The sequence below is a fragment of the Sorex fumeus genome, unplaced genomic scaffold, assembly GCF_029834395.1.
Source record: "Sorex fumeus unplaced genomic scaffold, SorFum_2.1 ptg000122l, whole genome shotgun sequence".
Classification (NCBI taxonomy): Eukaryota; Metazoa; Chordata; class Mammalia; order Eulipotyphla; family Soricidae; genus Sorex; species Sorex fumeus.
Genome location: NW_026606179.1, coordinates 54,825,634 through 54,844,001, shown reverse-complemented (window position 1 = coordinate 54,844,001; position 18,368 = coordinate 54,825,634). Strand labels below are relative to the sequence as shown.

Sequence of the window (18,368 nt, the reverse complement as noted above, 5' to 3'; positions counted from 1 at the left end):
ATAAGTAACTGATTCAGATTTGTTTCTTTGACTTCCAAAAGCAGGAACGTGTATCTGATCCCAGCCTGGTAGATCTGCTTACAGAAATACTGAGCCTGTGTTTCACAGGCTGGTTCTTGGTTCTGATTGTTGGGGGCTGCACCATACAATGTCAGGGGCTTCACACTGCCTGCTGCTTGGGATCATTCCCAGGGGGTATTTGGGGACCATGCAGTATAGGGGATTGAACCTAGATCTTCAGCATGGATAGTATACACTATAACCCTTCCAGTTATCTTCCAGGCCCTGAAGTAAATGTCTTATGTAAGAAGACTGTAATGTGGGAGAAGAGAGGGAGGATACTTTTTTCTTTCTTTTAGTCCTTGGCAGCAACACAAGTAATATGTGGGCCCCTGGGTTCTTACTTAGCATAGTTATGGCCTCATCTCAGTTTCTTTGTTCCAGAAATTCTATTGCTATAAATCATGGTAGTCTGGAAAGACTGAACATGTTTTCTACCTGAACAGCAAATGAATTCTAGATTCCAGGGGTTCTAAAACCATATACTATATAAATAAGCTTACTATTATGTTGAATACAGTGCTCCATATTTTCTCTGAAACAACTTTAAAAGAAAAGAGTTTCTAGGGAGATTGTTTAGGTAGTTAAGGCATATGCATTGCATGAGCTCACCTCATTCAGATCCTGGTACCCCAGGTCACTGGCAAGTGTAATCTGAACCCCCCCCCCCCAAAACTGGGCAGGGAAGGGAGAGGGTCAGGAATGTTACTCAGTTATAAAGTACTTGCCTTGCATGTGTGAAAACCTGGGTTGGATCCTGGCACCACCAGAGCCACCAAAAAATTAAATATATGGGGCTGGAGAGATAGCACAACGGGTAGGGCATTTGCCTTGCACGCAGCCGACCCGGGTTCGATTCCCAGCATCCCATATGGTCCCCAGACCACTGCCAGGAGTAACCCCTGTGCATCGCCAGGTGTGACCCAAAAAGAAAAAAAAATTAAATATTTGACAAGGGGGGGAGAAGAGAAAATGCTGTGGAGTTCAAGCCTAGTGAAGTTCTGACACTTGAATTGAACCCCGGTGGGAACTTTAGAGTTGGACCCAATAGTTCTTTCGTAAGGATGGACCCTAGTGGAAAGAGGGATAGTTATTCACATTATAGGGCAAACTACATCTTTTGCCTCAGCTCAGCAGTTGAGCTTGCCCAAGGAAGCAATCATCTCAGATGTTCACACTTACCTTATACAAACCCTGTATGCCCATAGTCCCCAAGAATATTAAATGCTATTAGGTATTTGGAAGCCGGCTCTGATTCCAGAGTCCCTAGAGTGCTTCCAAAAACATAGTACAGTGGGTAGGGTGTTAGCCTTGCACACATCCAACCCCGATTCATTCCCTGGGACCCCACTGAGTCAGAGTCTGGAGCAGGCACTGAGCACAGCTGGGTGTAGCCCAAACCCTGCTCCCCTCAGAAAAAAGTGAATAGGGGCCACAGTTGCTATGATTTGTCAAATTGTTAAAAAGGAAGTAGAACATATAAACTCTAGATGCTGGGTTCTTCAGTTTCAGGTTCAGCCTAGAAAATAAATGAGAAATCTGACAAATTCAAACCTTTTAACCTAAATGATTTGGGGGTACTTAGAGTTAATTGTTTATCCCATAAGTATTATTGATAGGTAATGATAACCTTGTCCTATTTTAAAAATAGAATTACTGTGAGGTAGTTACAAAGCTATTTATGATTGAGTTTCAGTCATACAGTGAACAACCATCCTTCACCAGTGCACATCCTCACCAGTTAAGTCCCCAGTTTTCCTCCTTCCTCCCTCCTTCCCCCTCACATCACACCATCCCTGCAGCCTGCCTCTATGGCAGATATTTTTCTGTCTCCTTTCTCTCATTTTCTTTTTAGGTACTGGTTTGCAATACTGTTACTGTATTTGGTTTGCAATACTGTTACTGAAAGGTATCATGCATATCACTTTACTCCCTGAACTGCACTCAGTACAGTTTCATTTTTTTAATCTAAGAACAAACAATTTTAGGTTTGCAGTAATAACACATACACCTAAAACCATGCTGGGACCAGGGAAACGGTACAGAAGGTAAGGTGTATGCTTCCCTTGTACCTAGCTTACCTGGATTTAATTATCTGCCAGCCCATGTGATTCCCCGATCAGGGGTAATGCAAACCTAGAATTGATAGAAAAGACGTTTTTTTGGGGGGGTGGCTCACACCCAGTGATGCACAGGAGTTACTCCTGGCTCATGCACTCAGGAATTACTCCTGGTGGTGCTCAGGGTACCATATGGGATGCTGGGAATCGAACCTGGATCGACCATATGCAAGGCAAACTCCCTACCCACTGTGCTGTCACTCCAGCCCAAGATAATTTTTTTTTTTTTTTGCTTTTTGGGTCACATCTGGCGATGCACAGGGGTTACTCCTGGCCGTGCACTCAGGAGTTACTCCTGGCGGTGCTCAGGGGACCATATGGGATGCTGGGAATCGAACCCAGGTTGGCCGCGTGCAAGGCAAACGCCCTACCCGCTGTGCTGTCTCTCCAGCCCCAAGACAACTTTTAAATGCAAAACTAATTGAAAATAAGAGAAGCACTGAATATCCAGAAGAAGGTAGGAATAAAGCCACATAGCATGACATAAGGATAAGATGATTGCATTAGATGTAAATCAGCTTAAAGTGCAGTGTGAAGCCACTTCTATCAGGGACAGAATTTCATCCCTAGCCAAGAGCTACTCAGACCGCCTGGACAGAACTCACAGAGGACAGATGGTGGAGACTGCCTGGAGGGCGAGCTGCCACCCACTGCTGAACGCTTAGTTTTCTTCTGAAACTAGTTCAGTTTTGCCTAAACTGGGTGATACTGCTCCTACAGGGTGCAGGGAATGAAGGGTGTGGGGACAGTATTCTCAAGGGGCAACTGGGGAGCACTTTCTGGTTATTTGCTTAAAGGTATCTTACAGGGGAGCACTGAATACGTTGGGGTTTTTTGTTTTGGGGCCACACCCAGCTGTGCCTAGGGCTTACTTCTGGCTCTGCACTCATGGATCACTCTTAGTGGTGCTGGGAGGCCATATAGAGTGCAGGGATTAGAACCTCGTTGCAAAACTTTACATGTTTCACCATCTCGAGTCTCTGATTGTATTTTTTAAGAGACAGTAGGCCAGGAGCTGAGTGATAGCACAGCGGGTAGGGCGTTTGCCTTGCACGCAGCCAACATGACCAACACAGGTTCGATTCCCAGCACCCCATGTGGTCCCCTGAGCACCGCCAGGAGCAATTTCTGAGTGCATGAGCCAGGAGTAACCCCTGAGCACCGTCAGGTGTGACCCATAAAGCAAAAAATAAATAAATAAAAGACAATAGGCCAAATGAGTTTGGGAAATTGCACCCACTTGCCCTCACCCACTGTTAGGGCAAGCATGGTGATTGAGGACACAGATGCGGCTCAGAGCTAGAGTTCTTGTCTTACATGGGAGAGACTTAGTTTTGAGCCCCAGCACTGCAAGTTCCCATGAGCACTGCTGGACCATGCAAAGAGGTAATCAGGCAGCACATTTGCCCTGCATCAGTCATCCATTTGCAGATTGGATATATTCTCCATGTGGACTATACAGGTAAAGCACTTTGAACAGTTTCCAAAATGTTTTGATCATGGTATCCAGGGAACATGCTTTCTAACAATCAAGTCAACACTGCCCCTTGAGATCCCTGACTGTGCCTTTCATGCAGAACTCATTGGTGGGTTTCTTTTCCGGCGGGGGGTGGGGGGTCCACACCTGGCTGTTGTGTTCAGAGGACCCGTGACAAAGAAGAATGCCAAGAAACTTGCTTGATGCAGAGTTTGGCAACCAACCTTTAGTCTATAACACAAAATTATAAAGCTGTGCAAGGTGACACCCAACAATGAGTGCCTGTATTCTCATTTCTTCTAGGCCTTGTCATTCGGTTCCTTAGTCTTCCTTTTAGAATGCTGATTCCCATCACCTGATCTGACTGTCTCTTTTTTGTTGTTTTTTTTGGGGGGGGATGGGGGATGGTCACACTTAGTGCTTGGCCTATTCCAGGATCCATGCTTGGGAGTCACTCCTGGTGGTATGTTTGTGGGGTACTACTGAACCCAGGGATCCTGCATGCAAAGTATGTGCTCCTGCTTATTTTTCCCCAGCTTCCTGCACTTGTAACTTTTGGAAGACTTGCCATGATCTAGTGTTTGTATCCATCCATTTCCACAACCACAATATTTAATACTTAAGGTGATGGTATAAGGAGTGGGGGAGATAGCATTTTTGTTTTGGCTTGGCGGGGACAATACTCGACAGTGCTCAGGGTTTACACCTGGCTCTGAGCTCAGGAATCATTCCTGGCAGTGCTTGGGGCGGGGATATGGGGTGGCTAAGATAGAACCCGGGTCAACTGTATGTAAGGCAATACTACCTTTCCATCCCCAGAGGTGGTTTTTTTCCCCATTTTTGCACAGGGAATACATCCTGAGGATCAAATTCCATGAATGGGATCGTTGTTCTGTTTTATATAACATCCCCCAGAGAACCCTAACTGTTGGCTCCAGTTGAAGACAGCAAGAAGTTGGCATCCTGCAATCTCAAGATGGACTTTGCCAGAACTGGACTATGCTGGCATCCTGATTTCTGGATTTGCAGCCTCCAGAACTATGAAAAACTCAGGTTGTTTAGGGGCTGAAGTGAGAGCACTTGCTTTGCTTATAGCTAATGTGGATTCTAGTCCTTGGCATACCATATGGTTCCCCAAGCCCTCCAGGAGTAATGCCTGAGCATATCCAGATGTGGTCCCAAAAACCAAAACAAAATAAACTCAGGTTGTTTATAAGCCACGGAGACTGTAGTAACTTGTTATAGCAGACCAGAATACTAGGACAACTTCAGATCCAGTTCTTTTTTAGGGAGGGAGTGGGGGTCAAAACCCAGCAATCCTCAAGGCTAAATCCTGATTCTGTGCTCAGGAATCATTCCTGGCAGGCTTGGGTGATCATATGTGATGCTGGGGAACAAACCTGTGTCAACTTCATGTAAGGCAAGGACCCAACTTCCTGTACTATCTTTACAGGCCCTCATACCCAGTTTTTTACAAGCCTGTCTAGTTTTTTTTTTTTTTTTTGACCACACCTAGTGGTACTCAGTGCTCAGGGATGAACCCTTGTGGTGCTGGGGTACCATAAGTAGTTCCGAGAATTTGAACCAGGGTCAGCAGGATACAAGGAGGTGCCTTAACTCCTATACAATTTCTCTGGTCTCAGAATTACCCAAATTACCCAATAGCTATTGAATTACCCAGTGCCTGTCTATTGAATGAACTGGGGAATGAAGAAGAAGGCAACAGTTCAATAAAGAGTCAAATGAAATTCTACCTAGTGATATAGTCTATTACATTCTGAAAATCAATGAAGCCAGATGACCAGGTTAGGTTAATCCTCTTTCCCCTAGCTGGGGAGTTTGTGCTTGATGTAAAAGGGCCATGCTTGCCTGGCACAGCTTAAGCTGGCCACGTTCCCAGATTTTTCTTATTGCTGCTTGGTCACTGATTTCAAGATAGGCACTTATATGACTCCATCCTATCTCCAGTCTGTGGCGGGGTGTAGGATTTCCTCAGTTCAGCTGAGAGATAGGCAACTGCTGCCCTCAGTAGATTGCAAGAATTGCCCGTTTGGGGCGAGTAGAGGAGGAGAGGAAGTATGCTTGGCAGTGTTCAGGAGCTGCACCTGGTTCTGTGCTTGGGGGTCACTCCCAGCAGTTCTCAGTTCTCATGGGGTGCCAGGGTGCAAATCTGGGATTCCTGAATGCAAAGTATGTCCATTGAAGTTTTAAAGTAGTTTATTCTCATTTGCATACCCAGACCCATCTCTCTTTTTCTTTGTGGTGCAGGAGATTTATCCCAAGGCCTTATATGTGCAAGGCAAGTATTCTGCTACTGAGCCTGAAACCCATATTTTTAAACTATGTTCTATCTATATAGTTTTTTTTTTAATTTTTATTAGTGAGACACCATGAGGTACACTTGTAGACTTACAAATTTTTGTGCTCAGAGAGGCAAAAAAATATCTCTATAGTTTTTTTTTAAATATTCAATTACCGTGATTTACAAAGTTATTTGTAGATGGGTTTTTTTTGATATTTTATTTATTTTTAGATTTTTATTAGTGAGACACCATGAGGTACAGTTGTAGACTTACAGATTGTTGTGCTTGGGTTTCAGTTATACAATGATCAAATACCCATCCCTCCACCAGTTCCCATTTCCAACCACCATGGATCCCAGTATCCCTCCCACCCCCATCTCCCCATTCCTCCCTGCCTCTGTGGCAGGGCATTCCCTTTTGTTCTCTCTCTCTTATTGGGTGTTGTGGTTTGCAAAAGAGGCAGTGGGTGACGATCATGTTTGGTCTATAGTCTACTTTCAGCATGCTTCTCCTGTAGATGGGCTAAACATACTGTCTAGCATATGTCTAAACATACTGTGTTCCAGCACCAATCCCACCACAAGTTCTCAGGTTCCTCCCCACGACCCCATCTTCTACAGGTAGTTGGTAGGGTGCTTGCTTTGCACTCTGCCTACCAGGGTTTGATCCCCAGTGGCACACGAGGTTCCCTGGGTACTTCAGGAGTGATCTCTGAGTACAAGCCTGGTGTTGCCCCCTAACAATAATAAAATTAATGGCTCCTTTGATTTTTTTTAAATTTATTTATTTATTGAATCACTGTGGGAAAAGTTACAAAGCTTTCAGGTTTAGGTCTTGGTCATGCAAACATCAAACACATTTCCCTTTACCAATACTTATTTTTCACCACGAAGAACCCCAATAAACCCCCACCTCCCCCAATCCTCCCAATGCCTGTGAGGCAGATGAATTCTAGTTAACACTCTATCTACTTTGACTAGATTCACTGTTTCGACAAAAGATGCACCATTATTATTTAGAGTTTACACCCCCCAAATCAGACATGCTGAAAAAGCATTGTGAAATGATTTGCTTTCTACAGCTGGGTTCAAGAATTAAATGATGTCGAGGTTTTGGATTTCTGCTATTTTGCTTATTAACCCTGGAAGTATTTCTGCTGAGAGTCAGATAATTAAGAGATTGGTTTCTGTGCTCTGGAGCCATGGTCGTGCCGGAGAGCCGCTCGTGGGGGGCAACCGGTGACCTCGGTAGGGCGTGAAGGACGAGCCGGGAACGCCCCCCTTCCCATGAGGTTTTTTTTAGTCGCCCCACCACGACCAGCTCATACCTGGCTTTCCACAAAGCTCCCAAGCGGCTGCCATCTTTCTTTCTTTCCAGAGGGAAGAGGGCCGAAGGGACCAACACCCTTTCCCCTCTGGGCAGACATGGTGGCGTGGGTGGATTAACACATAGTTCATTAAGGCTCCTTTGATTTTTAAAGAACTTTTACTGATATTTCTAACCTGCCTGAGATTTACTTATGCCTTGCTAGTAAGCACCCCATTAGTCAACGGGATATACATCCAAGACTTCTCATAATGTCCCAAGATCAGGAGTAGTATATACCTCTCTCACACACATAGTTTTTTCTATATATACCTAAGGTTTATTTTTATTTTAGTGTTGCGGACACAGGGCCGAGCGATAGCATAGCGGATAGGGCGTTTGCCTTGCACGTGGCTGACCCGGGTTTGATTCCTCCGCCCCTCTCAGACAGCCTAGCAAGCTACTGGGACTATTCTGCCCTCACAGCAAAGCCTGGCAAGCTACCGTGATGTATTCAATATGCCAAAAACAGTAACAAGTCTCACAATGGAGATGTTACTGATGAACAAAGGTAGGACCGTGCCACAGTGCTACAGTTGCAGACACAACCCACCATGCTCAGGGACCACATCTGGTGGTGCTCAGGGACCTACTGTGTAATGCTGGGTGGGCCACCTGGATACTATGTCTTGGCCCATAAAATTTATAGGAGAGTGAGCAAGAGCGAGGTTGCATGACGAGGCAAGCCCTGAGGAGTGCTGCTTGGTATGGCCCCCAACCCAAAACCAAGCGAAACTAACTTCTACTGACAAATTAGCACAGTAAGAGATTAACATCAGAAATATCTGTATCTAATATTAGCCCCCCCCCCTTTGCTGTCAGTTATAGAGGATCTCCCTGCCAATCACACGGGTGATGCAGTACAAGGGGTCCCTGAGCATGGTGGCAGCAACACAAAAATAAAAATAGGGGCTGGAGCAATAGGTCAGTGGGTAGGGTATTTGCCTTGCACGTGGCCAACCCCGATTGGATTCCCAGCATCCCATATGGTACCCCGAGCACCGCCAGGAGTAATTCCTGTGTGCATGAGCCAGGAGTAAGCCCTGTGCATCGCGGGGTGTGACCCAAAAAGCAAAAAAATAAAAATACCTCTAACTATTATAGGTATGCACTCGTGGCCTCACTGTGCAAGGCAGACACTACCAGTGAGCAACATCGCAGGAAGCTGAAGATGTTTAGTGCAGTGGCTGCAAGAACCTTTACTAGGGGGCGGACAGCTAGTACAGGGGCTAAGGCACTTGCCTTGCCGGGTTGGATTCCCTGCACCGTACATGGTCCCCCTGGCACCGCCAGGAGCCCTGAGCACCGCTGAGTATGAACACCAAAACCGGATCAAAACAAAAAACCTTTCCCAACGCACAGGCTTAACCTCAAAGATATGTTTTGAACTTTCTTTTGTGGGTCAGGCACTTGATCTTCACAATCACATTCTACATCCGACGGGTCTCCCATGCGCTCACGAGCAGAAGAGACTCAGAAGCTGCAAGGATTTGCCTGGTCGCCACGGGCCCAGGCTCTAAGCGGCTCCTTTCCGGTCCCGGGCTAGGTGCCCCTTCACCCTCCTCCTTGCACGCTCCGGTCATCCCGGGCTCAACTTCCGAGGGTGACGGAGGGAGTCAGGAGGGGCCTCTCAGACTCCGGAATCCCCCTGAACTGGTCAAGTTTCCCCTCGACACATACAAAGTTTTTTTTTTTTCCTTCTTCTTCAAAGTCGTGGAACGGACGACACGCTGTACCAGCCATCTTGGTTGTGGCGCCCCCGCGTCCTTTCCATTTTCCTGCGACGCCAACGAAGGGAGTCGGGCCAGAGCCGCCCCTAGGCAGGCCTAGTTCTTTATTTCCCGCGGACGGCGCACCGGCGAGTCACCGGGGAAAGCGCGCCGCGTGCCCGCCGAGGTCGGCGGCGTGGGAAGCGGCGAGCGCGGCCTCGTTCCTCGCGGCTCCCGCGCCGGCCGGGGCGGAGCCCGGCTGCGCCCCGCCGGCCCCGGCCCCGCCCCCTCATTTAAATACGCCGCGCCGGCGGGTGCGTCGAGCTCGCCGCGGACCCAAGATGGCGGCGTGTGGACGTGTACGGAGGATGTTCCGCTTGTCGGCGGCGCTGCAGCTGCTGCTCCTCGCCGCGGCCGGGGCCCGGAAACTCCACAGCCAGGGCCCGGGCCCGGGGAATAACCTTGGGTCCTTCGGAGGACAGGCGGGAGGCGGCGGGCAGGCTCAGCCGCTGCTCCAGATCCCTCAGTCCTCTCAGCACCAGCTCCAGCAGCTCCAGCAGCAGCAGCAGCAGCAGCCCCAGCAGCAGCAGCCGCCGCAGCAGCAACAGCAGCAGCAGCAGCAGCAGCAGCAGCCGCCTCAGCCTCCTCAGCCGCCGTTCCCGGCGGGCGGGCCTGTGGGCCGGCGGGGCGGAGCGGGGGCCAGCGGGGGCTGGAAGCTGGCGGAGGAAGAGTTCTGCAGGGAGGACGTGACCCGCGTGTGCCCCCGGCACACCTGGAGCAACAACCTGGCGGTGCTCGAGTGCCTGCAGGACGTGCGGGAGGTGAGGAGGCGGCCCGCCGGGCCTGCTGCGGGCCCAGGGGTGGCGGCGGCGGCGGCGGCGGCGGCCTCGGGAGCCGCACGCGCCCGGCTGCTGCTCGCGCGCTCCCTCGCGCTCGCGCTTCCCCCTCCCCACCCCCACCCCCATCCCCCGCCTCGCGGCTGCACCCGCTCCCGCTCGCCGGCCCGGAGCCGCACCCTCGCCCCCCTCCCGCCCTCCCCGCCCCGGGCCGAGGGGCAGAGGCGGAGACCCCGGCCCCCGCCGGTCCCGGGCCGAGGCCACCCTGCCCCCCATCTCCCCGCAGGTTTATGTTTGTTTCGGGTCTTTTGTGTGATGCTCCGAGCACACTGGCTCCTCGCCTTCGACCTGCCTCGGATTTGCCCCCCCGCCCCCGCCGCCTTTCCCCTGCCCCCCGACTGGGATCATCTGTAGCCAGCCCACCTCCTCCCCGCCACTCCCCGCCTTCAACATCCCCCTCTTCCCTCTTTTTTTTTTTTTTTTAAATGAAAACCTTGGCGTCCTTTGAGCCGGTCAAGAAGGATCTGCTGTTTCTCGGCGGCCAGTTAAGGGGATTGTTTGGGGAACTCGGATTCTCTTCGGAGGTGTATTGTCTATACCGGCCAAGTTTCCCCCAGTCTTTGCCCCGCTTTTTGCAGATCGTAGAGGATCCGTGATCTTGGCGGGTGTTAAGATCGAAGAAAGCCTGTGACACTTCCCAAGCCTCCCCCCCCCCACCATTCCTCGCCCCCCCCCCCTTTACTTTTGGGTCCTTTTCCGAGTTATTTCAAGCCGAAGCTGTCAGAGTGCTTTTCGAGTTCCAAAAGCTGAGAAAGTTGGGGCCGCGTTGGAAGCGGTGACACGCACGCAGGATTTGGGATTGGGTCGGTGGGGTTAACGTCTCTGACGTCCGAACACGAGTGTAACAATTCATCTGGATGCGATGTTGGCTTGCCCAGCCGTGGGATCCTAGATTTTTATCAAATAGGCACATGTGCCTATGTGATCGTCAGTTCTCAAAAGTTTGGGTGCAAATCTGGCAAGGATACTCCCTTAAAAAAATTTTTTTTTTGTTTTGTTTTATTTTGAAAGTTTGGGTCTGGAGGATTAGGCCCTGTGGTTGACAAGTGAATGGAAACTATAGGTTGTATCAGAATTGTCTAAGGTGTGTTTATGGTCACGGGAATGCCATGGTTTGTAGAAAATTGCTAGCCTTGGCGATCCTCACTGTGATATTTGCTTTAATTGTGTACAAAGTCATTCACAAGTGGAAAAGATGGGAAATGGAGTGAAAGCAAGTTTCCAGAGCTCCCAGAAATGAGGGGCTTTGGGAAACCTCTCATTTACATCTTGAAGACATGGAGATAAGGCTAATTCGTTATTTTTCATTCTGCTGCCTCTCCTCTAGCAGGTACAGCTAAGATCCTTAACTGTCAGGTTTCTTGGTGGTTTTCTTCTTGGCCTTTGGAGGATGTGTCATAGATGTTATTCCCTCAGACTGGGAGTCTAATGTTGGTGACTAGACACTTTATTAGTGGTTTGTGGTAGGAATGGGACGTTACTAGGGAAAATAGTAAAAAGCGGCTCATTGAAGGAGTGCTGGTCTTTCTCTGTGCATTAGGAACATTTTCGAATTTGTGGGATCAGTCTTCCTATGTCATGTTCATAGAACTGTATAGCATCATATGTAGTCTATAAAGAATGTAGATTTCACCAGTTGGGGGTCAGCTGAATTTAGTAAATAGTATCTTCTTTGCATTAATTACATAAAGAACTGGCTTTGAAAGTGCAGTCCTTGCTTTCCTTGGTTTTTGTTTTTTCTTTTGGTTCCTTTTGGACCACACCCTGCAAGGCTCATGGAATCTGGGACTTACATATGCAGAACATACACTATAGATACATGAGCTGTCTCCCCATTTCCTGCTTTACTTTTGACTTCTGGAGTCATCAGTGGGGCCTGAGCTGTAGTACAACACATAGGGCAATTACCTTGCACGTGACTTAACCTGTCCCCTGAGCCCTGCCAGGGTTAAGTATTGAGCACTGCTGGGTATGGTCTCCCCAACCCTTCCCTCCCCACCCCCCCAGAGTCTCGTCAAAGATATTGTTTTTTTTTTTTTTTTTTTTTTTTTTGCTTTTTGCGTCACACCCGGCGATGCACAGGGGTTACTCCTGGCTCTGCACTCAGGAGTTACTCCCGGTGGTGCTCAGGAGACCATATGGGATGCTGGGAATCGAACCCGGTTCAGCCGCGTGCCAGACAAACGCCCTACCCGCTGTGCTATCTCTCCAGCCTCAAAGATATTGTTTTAGTAACTATAAATTGCTCTTTTTTGATATTGAAAGCTAAATTCCGTGAAAAAGAGATATTTTTCTGGAGATAGAATTTATATATATTTATATATATTTGTGTGCGTGTGTGTGTATATATATATATTTTTTTTTTTTTTTTTGCCACACCTGTCAGTCCTCAGAGTATATGATGATGTCAGGGATAAAGGCAGCACTCTAGCCCATTATCCTATTTTGGTGGCCCAATGTAGAATTGTTTTTAAACTACTTTTTCTTTTCCTTTAACAATGATAAAAGGAAGAATGTGCCATTTAGTTTAAGAATGAGTCAGATTTGATGTTTATGTTTAAAAGAGTATAACTTAAATCAGTAAACCAGTTAGGCACATTTGAAGTTTTGTCCTTGCTTTTTAATAAGCGCACTACTTGGTATAAAAGTGGACTTGTGCTGCTCTTTGTTTTTGGGCCACGGTAGGCGCTGCTCAGGGATGATACTCTGACTCTGTGCTCAGGGATTACCTCTGGTGGTGCTCAGGGGACCCTCTGTGGTGTCAGGGATCAATCTGCATGCAAGGCAAGCGCTTTACTCACTATACCTGACATGTGCCTTTTCATCCCTTTAGATACACATTCTGGGAAGAAATTCTCTCTTTATACTTGACTTTAGAACTTTTTGTTTTTGGGCGACACCTGGCAGTGCTTAGGGCTTACTCCTTGCTCTGTGCTCAGGGATCACTCCTGGCAGGCTTGGGGTGCCAGGGATCGAACCCAAGTTGGCCATGCACAAAGCTAGTGCCTTACCAGCTATACTATTGCTCCTGCCACTTGACATTAGAATTATGAAAGGCCTGGCGTATATTTAGTTTTTGTTATTGTTACATTTTATTTATTTATTTATTGGTGGGGGCGGTGGTGCCTGGTTGAACCCAGGGCTTCATACATACATGCATGTAAGTACTTTACTGATAAGCCACATCCCCAGATTAGCTTGTGAAAGTTAAGATGGCAATGTAGTGAGGTACATTTTGTTTTGAAATAGCAGAGGAATATATAATGTTAGGTTAAGTGTGCACACACACAGTTTTTTTATTTTTTGGCCACACTCAGAAGTATTCAGGGCTTACTTACTCCATATGGTTGGAGGACCATGTGGGGTACTGGGGGTTAAACCCAGGTTAACTGTATGCACTGCAGGTGCCCTAGCCACTGTACTATCTCTCCAGTCCCAATTCAGTTATTTTAAGATTCCCTAGTATAGTATTCAACATAGTAAGTTACTTGCAAAATGTATTTTAAGATATTTATGGTTACTTTTAAGTGATTTTAACCGATAACTTCGTCTAATGTGTCTTATGGGGAGGCACTTCTGATGGTGCTCAGGGGACTATGGGATGCCAGGGGTCGAACCTAGGCCAGCTGCATGCAAGGCAAGAGCCCTCCCCATACCCGCTGTACTGTCCCTTCAGCCCCCAGTCTAATGTGTCTTAGGGCAGCAAATTAAAACAGCCTCTGTGTTTAGGGAATGGAGTGATAGTACAGCTGGTAGGGCGCTGGCCTTGCACGTGGCTGACCTGGGTTTGATCCTCGGTGTCCCATATGTCCCCCCCAGCCCCACCAGGAGTGATTCCTGAGTAGCTTAAGGAGTAGTATAGTAGTAGTAGAGTTACTACCCTTTATCTGAGAGGCTATTTTTTTTAAAGGATTATTTCATGAAATATAACTGAGTGACTGAGGAGAACTGAACTAATCTATAGTCTAGGTGCAGTTTAACTATACTTTACATGCAGTTATGTCTTTTTTTGTTGGAGATGGGTGGGAATTGAGTCACCCCTTGGCAGTGCTAGAGGTTCCTCCCAGCTCTGTGCTTGAAGGTCTCCCAACACGGTGTACAAGGGATCATGTGTGCAAGAGATTTAACCTACATCTCCCACATGCAAAGTATGCACTCATCCCTCTGAGCCCCCTCTTTAGCCCCTAAACACAGACTTCTTTTTTCGGGAGGAAGTGGGGTGGCAGGGGCACACCCAGCAATGCTCCAGCTGTGCTCAGAGATCACTCCTGACAGGGCTCAGGGAACCATATGCAGTGCTGGAGACTGATTGAACCCAGGTCAGCTGTGTGCAAAGCAAGTATTTCACCCTCTGCACTTTCTCCAGGGCCCTCTTCTTTTAGTCAAGGACCAGACTCAAGTTAGTGAAGGTTATATCCTAGTGATAAAGGACATGGTAGAGGGGCTGGAGCGATAGCACAGCAGGTAGGGCGTTTGCCTTGCATGTAGCTGACCCGGGTTTGATTCCCAGCGTCCCATATGGTCCCCCAAGCACTGCCAGGAGTAATTCCTGAGTGCAGAGCCAGGATTAACCCCTGAGCATCACTCGGTGTGACCCAAAAAGAAAAGAAAAAGGACATGGTAGAACTGGTTGGTATTCAGCAAGTTCACTTTGATTTTAGAGAATATAATTTTGAGGCCAGGGAGGTGCCTCAAAGGGCTGGATGGAGCACACACATTACATCTGGGAGGCTGGGTTCAACACTGGCAGTGCATAATCCCCTGAGCAGCCAGTCAGGTGTAACCCCTGAGCACCCCCAGTTGTGTCCCCAGGTAAGAACAATCTTTAGTTTGCCATAGATGATTGCAGCTTGTGAGTATTTGACTGTTGAGAATGCCATGGGTTCATAAATGAGCTCAAAATGAGAAGGGTCACATGGAAGTAGAACCCAGTCTTTTTTACTACCAGGAACAATGGTTAGCAAAGCTCTTATGCCCCACGGCATTAGATTTCCCAGGTAGACAGATCAGCATTATCAGACAGAGCTAATTTAATTATTAGTTTGAGCCCATCTTGAGTAGAATTTCTCCATAATGAAAAGATAGTCAAATTCCATTTTACCTTAACCATGATTATAGTAGCATAGTGAAAGAATTTCGATTTATTTCCGTGTTTGTATTGAATCTTTAGAAGAGCACAGCGCCTGAACTAGGCACCATGAACCGTCGCGGCCATTTGCTAATTGTATGACTACAGGCAAATCATTTTCAATTAATGCCCTAAGTCTGCTTCTTCTGTGTTAAAAGAGAGCTTTGGGTGATAGTACCGTTTCTAAGATTCCTGTTACTTGCATTAGTTTTCTGACTGTTTTCTGTATGTATATACTGATTGCCTTCTAGGAGCCTATGCCACCATCTCCCAGTACCTTATCCATTCATGGGCGGAAATGATAATAAGAATAATGCAAAGCAGCAATTAATTCAAACATTGTTTGGCTTTAGGATATTTTGTGGCTGTGTGAGTTCTATGGAATTTCTTCCTATGCTAACTCTGTGGTTAGAAATAGCCTAACCACACAATCAAGGCCTTATCGATCTCCTGTTCTGTACCTGTCATTCTGGGAATCCTAGTATACCGCCATTGCTTCCAGATAGATGGCTCGATAAAGGAGATCGTAATCAAAAGAACTTATGGAAGGGAATGTGAATAACTTGGTGTCGTGCAGGTAGTGCTTTGTTTAGGTTTGTTTTGTTTTTTGATTTTCGGCCACACCTGGTAGTGCTCAGGGGTTACTCCTGGCTCAGCGTACAGTAATCACTCCGGGCGGTGCTCGAGTACATATGGGGTTCTGGGGATGCAACCTGGGTCAGTTGCTTGCATGGCATATGCCCTATCTGCTGTATTATCACTCTGGCTCAGATAGTACATTCTTTTTCTTTAGGGAAGGGTTTGAATTTTGGGGTCATATCTGATTGTGCTGGGGGCTGTTCCTGACTCATTGCTCAGGGTTGCGGGGATCGTACCTGGCCCTCCTCACACAGAGGTTGGGTTTCGCCCTGGCTCTGTTTTTCTAGTATACATTAAACACAGGAGAGATAGTACACTTGGTTAAGGCGCTTGCGTTGCTTGCTGCTGGCCCATTTCATTCATTGACATACATGACATTATGTATGGTCCCCTGAGCACCACTGACTGTGGCTCCAAACCTCAACACCCCCTCCCCCATAAGTAAAAGTAAACTAAGCACATGGTTGTTAAAGTATGTAATGACCACCTGAGATCATCTTGCCTCCTACCAGTGGTACATAGTTTGTTGTCTTGTTTGGGGACCACACCTGCAGTTGCTCAGGAGCCGTTCCTGACTCTGTACTTACGAGTGATCCCTAGCTGAGTGGCACTTGGGATTTGAGCTAGGTTTGGCCGAATATGAGGCAAGCAGCATGTTAACCCCTGCACTGTTCGTCTGACCCTGGAGTGTACTTTGAGAAATTCTAAAATTGGGTTGCCACTTGCCTTTGGTTCTGATACTCTGATACGGTGATTCAGTGGTCTGTAGAAGTACAGTTTTGTGAGATAATCACAAACGCAGGGGAGAATGGAGATGCTTTGAGATGTTCAGGGAGCTGGACTCACTGGAGAGTTTGAGATTTATTTTTTCAGAGCTCAGATTATTAAGAGTCTTACTATGTGCCACAGACAGGTCTTCCAGGAAAAGTCCCTAAATGGAATGTTTTAATTCAAGTGGAGTAAAAATACTCTGATTAACAGTTAATTTTGTAAAGCAGCATTGTCATTTCATGGCAAACACTTTTTTTTTTTGCTTTTGGGCCACACCCAGTGGTGCTCAGGGCTTACTAGCAACCCTGTGTTCAGGGATCACTCTTGGCAGTGCTGGAGGACCATACGGGATGCCGGAAATTGAACCCAGGTCAGCCCTGTGCACAGCAAACACCTTAACTGCTGTACTATTGCCCCAGCCACTATGGAAAACATGTTTAAAGAAATCTCTTGATTAAAAAGCTTTACAGTATTATAGCTTAATAATTCATTGTTCTTTGGAAGAAAATGAAATGCTTGGCCAAAAGATAAAGTGGTACATATTCCATAATGTGTTCAAAAAGAATTTAGTAACAGTGAAAACTGCTTATAAACAAATGCTTATAAATATGTGTGTATTTACACATATATACATTCCCCCACCAGTTAGGCACTCAGGGATCATTCCTGATGGTGCTCGGGGGCCATATGTGTGCCCAGAATCGAACTTGTCCAGGTCAGCCACATGCAAAACAAATGCCTTACCTGGTATAATGTCTCTCTGACACAGATAATAGCAATCTTGAAGACTTTCTGGGTCCTGAGAGAGCTGATGCATTCTGGACATCATTATTACTATCATTATCAGTAAGGAGACTGAGGTTAATTAACACAGGCTGGGAAGTGATGGAATTAGGATTTGAAACTGAGACAGCGCCTATCCCCCTGCCCTTCCAGGGTTCTAGTCACCAGTTTATATCTATGTGACTATTAGCTGATACAACATGTTTTGTCTGGGTGTCAGGGTGATAAGTCCAGGGGATAAGACTTGCTTTACAAGTAGCCAAACTGTTAGATTCCTGGCACTGCATATGATCAGTCCCTTGAACACTGCCAAGAGTGACCCCTGGGCACCATTGGGTGTGGCCTCCAAACTGAAAAATAGACAAAAGAAACTTTCATGGTCTGAACTGAGACATTCTAAAGGCCAGAGAGATAATATAAATGGGTACGGTGCTTGCCTTGCACACTGCCAACCTGGGTTCAATCCCTGACACCATATATGGGCTCCTGAGTACTTCCCAGACACGGTTCGATATGGCCCCCAAACAAAACAAAATACAACAGAAAAATGTCCTGCGAGTCTAAAATACACACTTGGTTTCAAAGATTTGTACAAAAAGAATGTGAAGTACCTCAGTTTTTATATTGAGATCATGTGGCAATACTGTGTGGATATATTGCGTTAAATATATTAAAATCAGTTTTGCTTCTTACTTTTCTCCCTTCCTTTTGTTACTGCATTGATTCCTATGTTGAAATCACGTGGTAATATTGTGTTAAATACCTTAAAATCAGTTTTACTTTTTTGTTCATTTCTGGGCCACATCTGGAGGTGCTCAGAGCTTACTCCTATTCCTGCACTTAGGGATCACTGTGGGGAATATTTGGGATGCTGGGGATTGAATCCCTACTCACTGTATTATCTCTCTGGCCCCAAAATCAGTTTTAGTTTTTGTATTATTTAGTTTTTTTTCCTTTGCAATTGCTGTGCTGATGAGGGTAATGATGACTCTGTGTGTGTGTGTGTGTGTGTGTGCGCGCGCGCGTGCGTGTGCGTGTGCGCACTCTCTCTCCTTCTCTTTCTTTCATGCTCACACACATTCACATGGCTGTGATGTGCGTGGGGGATGTCCAGTTG

General features: G+C 47.0%; 1 protein-coding gene across 1 annotated transcript in view; it reads left to right on the top strand.

Annotated features, from left to right (window-relative positions):
* Positions 1-9,358: 9,358 nt before the first annotated feature.
* The window catches only part of GLG1 (golgi glycoprotein 1), a 111,855-nt gene continuing 102,845 nt past the window's right edge, over positions 9,359-18,368 (top strand). Inside the window, exon 1 of the mRNA XM_056136196.1 lies at positions 9,359-9,855. Within this exon, the coding sequence (XP_055992171.1) occupies positions 9,376-9,855 (480 nt within the window). The 5' untranslated portion in view covers positions 9,359-9,375. The remainder of the gene's footprint in view (positions 9,856-18,368) is intronic.